General features: G+C 41.5%; 1 protein-coding gene across 1 annotated transcript; it reads left to right on the top strand.

Annotated features, from left to right (window-relative positions):
• Positions 1 to 2239: 2239 nt before the first annotated feature.
• Positions 2240 to 4604, top strand: LOC123410416. Its single transcript, XM_045103359.1, has 3 exons — positions 2240 to 3206; positions 3460 to 3686; positions 3779 to 4604. The coding sequence occupies exons 1-3, from the start codon at positions 2354 to 2356 to the stop codon at positions 4406 to 4408; spliced, it is 1710 nt and encodes a 569-aa protein (XP_044959294.1). The 5' UTR covers positions 2240 to 2353; the 3' UTR covers positions 4409 to 4604.
• Positions 4605 to 4877: the final 273 nt, after the last annotated feature.

Here is a 4877-nt window from a genome sequence, read left to right on the forward strand (position 1 = left end):
TGTTTAGGCTACCACCGGTTTTCAAGAATCGGTGCCGACGGGCGGATGCCGGTGTCGAGACGAACAGGCCCAGCACCCACATATATATATATATATGTGGGCGCTGTTATGTATCACGGCCGCGACCCCAGACCACCGTGTCGCTCACGAGTACAGCAGCGTTCGCGTCGCTCGCTACATGGGCCTGGCCCAGCGCGCCATGCCGTTTTTCCTCTTCAATTTCGGTCGGCTTTGCTAAATTTGTAAAATTTATAAAACCGAAAAAAATCATTTTATTTTTTATTTAGAATATTAAAATATTTTTAAAATATATTGAATACAACATAATGTTCATGATTTAAAAAATGTTGTTGAATTCAAAAAATGTTCATGAATTGATAATTGTTCGCAAATTTGAAAAAGGTACACATACTTATAATTCATGAAGAAATTTTAGTTTTTTCAAACCTTAAATATTTTTTTTGTTCATACCGAAATTTCAACTATATCAAACATTCATTGCCTTCCTCTGCTCATACCGAAATCAATAACTTTTTTACTAATCCTCAACTAAATCAAATTAAATAATGCTACCTCTGTCCTAAAATTCTTGTCTTACCACACAAGTAGTGACGGAGACAAGGGGGCGAGCAGGGGCTGACCCCTCAAACGATCGAGCAACGCTACAAAATTAGCGATACGAACACACGTATTCCGCAGGTTTATACATACCCCCCCTATCGCAAGGTTAATTTTAGAAAAGAAAAAGACTCGTGTGAAGCCCACTAGCGGCCAGGTTAGATGATTGGCTCTAATCTTATGGTTGGGCCTTGCGTTTTCATGTGATTACCCTACACGACGTTTGGTATGTAGAAATTAGCCGCCAACGTTGTTGTTGATCCTTTTCATATGACGACGGCGCAATGAAACCTTGTTCACTTGCCAAATCTTTTATATCCAACCAACAAAAACTAGCCAAGAACCCAAGGTTTAAACATCAATACATGACACCATGCGTCTACTGATCCCAATCACCATATTGTATCATTGTTGAGTTTATACATCAACTTTTCGTTGTTTACTTGTTTTGGTTGGGTGATTTGTGATGCTTGTGACCTATGAAGAATTTTTATCTTGTACATGTCAATTATCGTGATTGTGATGCAAATTATATTGTATGAGTTCTAATTGTGATGCAGATTTTTCCTATCTCCAACTTATCCAATATAGCTAATTGTGAGATCATAATTCAGCACAATAAAGATAAAAGCGCCACCAAACATTGTTCAGATTAATTCAATTTTTAAGTCGGTTGCTGCAAGTTCTCACCCTAGTAAAACTGCTGATGTGCAAGTTACACACGACACTCATGATCGAGATATGCCATACATGGTAAAGATCACAGAACACGCAAAAACATGTCAAATTGGAAGCCTTCACCGGACAAGCAATATGAAGCTTGACTTTTGACATTTTTATGTATCTAAGTAACCATATCAGCTGGGAAGTGCCCTCAAACACTGTAAATATCAATCTATCTTTTAAGAGCCAAACGGAGACTTACTTTGGCATTGCATGATCGTATATGTTGCGAATTTTTTTAGCAGTAAGTGATTTTCTAGTGATTTTTTTGTCATCTCATTGGCAATTGCAGAGATAAATTTAAACTCCTACAACTGTATCCGTGTATTGTAGCGTGTAGCGTTTCCTTGTGGAGTAACCCATACTTTTTAGGGAAAATTGTTGTCACTTTATTCAGTCTAGCCATTGTTCTCCATCATTAAAAAAGTGTCTGTATTAGAAAAAGGTTAAACAAATCATCATAACATTATAAAAGTGATCTTTTATAAACCTTTGCTAATATTTTTAAAACTATAATTTTTTAACTTTTGGGGAAACTTTAAACTTATGAGAATTTTTGGAAATTTGAATATCCTTAGAAAACATGAAAAAATTCTAAAACTTTTGTGACTAGTTTAAAAGTTTTGAACACCTTTTGGAAAAACATGAATATTTTTAAGAATAAAACATTTTTGTACAAACAATAAAGTCTTTAAAACGTAAAATGCTTGATAAAATAACGAAAAAACAATAAAAAGGGAAAAGGGAAAAATAGAAATAGAAATAAGAAAATAAATTAGATAAAAAGGAAATTTCTAAAGTTTGGGGAGTTGTATTCCGACCTTCCTGGCCAGGCTGAGGCTGATATCTAACCATCAGGCTGTTCGCACCGTTTGTTTCTTGAAAACCCTAGCTGGTTTTCTGACACACAAAAAAAAACCTAGCAGGTACCATCTCTTTAAAGAGAAAAAAGCGGCGGCGGCGGCGGCGGCGGTGAGGAGAAAGGACGAGGGAGACTGGCGAGGGCGTTGAGATGTCGTCGGACCTGAAGGCGAAGGGAACTATTGACGCATTCGTGTTAAGCGAGGAGCTCTATGGGGCCGCAAAGTTGATGCTGGAGAGTGTTAGCCAGATCGAGGTCCTGCAGGAGAAGATGATTTCGACGGGACGGTGCGGGTCCGAACACATGGATCTGTTGAAGTTGAAATCCGATATGTTCCATGTGTCGGAAAGGATCTTACGTCTGGCTGATCCCGAGATGCAGACCCAGGGCAAGATTGGCCAGGACGCGGTGGCTGTGCTGCCCGATCTGGTCGCAAAGGAGACCCAGGAGACGATCGCTGGTCAGGCAGGCAATCCGTTCCTCTGCGAGCCCGTATCTAAATTCATCAGTGGCATCCTGTCGAAGAAGTTCGATGAAGACGTCGGCGACGTCGCTTCAGTGCTCGAAGCAGAAAGGACCAGCAAGGAAGCAGCCGCAGCGCTAAGCTTTGCCTTCAGGTTAGGGCTGTGCTGCAAGCGGATCGACGAGGTGTGGCGCGAGATGCGCGAGATACTGAGATCGTTCTCGGCGGAGAAGAAAGACCTGGTTAAGACCATGACCATGTTTGCTTCTGAGCCGTACGTACGCCGCATCGCCAAATTGAAATGGATCTCTGCGCGCATCACTAGGCTCCGGCGGTTGGACCCAGATCTTGACTCCAAAGTTAAATCGACGCTCGTCCGGTTGAAATCGGAATCCTTCTTATCAGCCATGGAGGAGGAGAGGGAAGGTGTTGCGGGACAAGATGGAGCCAAATCTTATGCGGAGATGGACAAGTCATTCGCTGCTTACCGTCTCTTCTGGGAACGGACATGGGGCACTGACTACAGCTTTGAAAATCAGAGTGAGTAAAAATCTTACTCCTCCCTACCTAAATAATTGTTGTTAGGTAATAGAGGGAGTACTAGTTTAGATTCTTCTTTATTTACTGCATGTCTAAAGCAGGCCGATTCCTCCTGTAAGAGTAGGAATTTAATCTGAAATATGTTGCCAGATTGATACTGTTCTATTTTCTTGAGTAGATTGTGAAAGGAGCCTGACTACTCTAGTTACTTTATGTTAGATCTTCATAACTCATGCTTCGATTCTCTGTGCAGCGTTATTGAGCCCCATGCAATTTACACACTGCACACCAGGCCGCATCCCGGTTGACGCTGTTGCGGGGAGTACCTTGCAGATCAACTCCATCAAAGTCTCTGCAGCAGAAGAACTTGGGCATTCACTCGAGGTGTATGGAGTGGTGGCGGCCCGAGACGTTGCAGACCGTCATCGTAACCCTCTCTTCCTTCGTACATGGAATGACTGTCAAGTCCTCACAAAACAAGTATGTATACTATTTTATTTGTCTTATACTCTCTTGTTTGTTGCCTGCATCATTGATAATAATTAGTTAATGGCGAATGCTGATTCTCGCAGGATCCTTTTTTGCAATTGACTGGACCGGTACGTGCAATTGTGTCGACGGATACTGTTTACATTGAAATCCAACTAAAAGTAAAGGACTCGGCAAAATCTGAGGATAGAGCATTGGTCAGTACATTCTACTTATACAATGCTGAACAGCATGGAAGTTTCCTTGTCAGCAGCTCCCTATGCACAGTGGAGCTATGCTGCGAGAGATTTCAAGAGTCGGTCCAGGCCACTATCCTGAGTGCGGTAGTTAAGGCCAAAGAAGGGTCATCTATTTTTCCACATGGCGGAAGAGTTGTTTGCTCTTCACTACCTTGTCAAGGTTATGAAGATACCATTGGGCTCCCATCTACGGAAGTTGTGCTGCTTGACTCACAAGATGGAAGAATCCCGATGGCTAGAAATGGTCACCTTGATCTGTTAAGGCGTGTAGTTTCTGTGGAATTAAAAGGAAAGTTGAAATTTATCATAAAGACCTATTCACCTTCACACCCTGCTGAGGTTGCTACTTATGATGTCCTCTTCACACCGGAAAAATGCAACATAAGTAAAAAAACATGTAACCTTGATGGTGGCTCTAAGATGGAGATTACTGTTGCTTGGTCCTACCTTCCCGCATCGAAGATGCTATCTTGATGAATAGATACATGGACGGATGGACCTATGTATGTGAGTCTTTCCTGCCGTTCTGTTACCTGTTGTACATTCTTGTCGAGCTATGTCAACCTTCTGTCAAGCAATGAAATGTTTAAATGCCGAGGTATATGTGAACTACTTGTAAATCGTTGTGTTATGCTTGATAACTGATCATGTTAAGGAAAATTTCTTGATATATTGCTTTCTCAAATAGTCAAATGATTCATTTGCCAACCAATTTGGACTGTTCTCTCCTGTGAGCTACAGCAATAGACTCTTGCCCTCTGCTTTTTTTATGAAACCTCACCCCCCTTATATTGTCTATGTCCTTCTGATCAGTGACCCAATAGTGCAATTGTTTGTGCAATTATCAATACTCTTAAGGTGTCAATGATTCGGTATCTCTATCCCCAGCATGATTGGTCAGAAAGATCCGTAACCTTGGCTCCTCATAAGGTCTGTATCCACC

Source organism: Hordeum vulgare, chromosome 1H, assembly GCF_904849725.1.
Source record: "Hordeum vulgare subsp. vulgare chromosome 1H, MorexV3_pseudomolecules_assembly, whole genome shotgun sequence".
NCBI classification, from domain to species: Eukaryota; Viridiplantae; Streptophyta; class Magnoliopsida; order Poales; family Poaceae; genus Hordeum; species Hordeum vulgare.

Coding starts and splice junctions, on each gene's coding strand:
- LOC123410416 (XM_045103359.1), top strand. CDS start 2,354: ATGTCGTCGGACCTGAAGGCGAAGGGAACTATTGACGCATTCGTGTTA. Junction 3,207..3,459: donor CTACAGCTTTGAAAATCAGA/GTGAGTAAAAAT, acceptor TTCTCTGTGCAG/CGTTATTGAGCCCCATGCAA. Junction 3,687..3,778: donor GTCAAGTCCTCACAAAACAA/GTATGTATACTA, acceptor TGATTCTCGCAG/GATCCTTTTTTGCAATTGAC.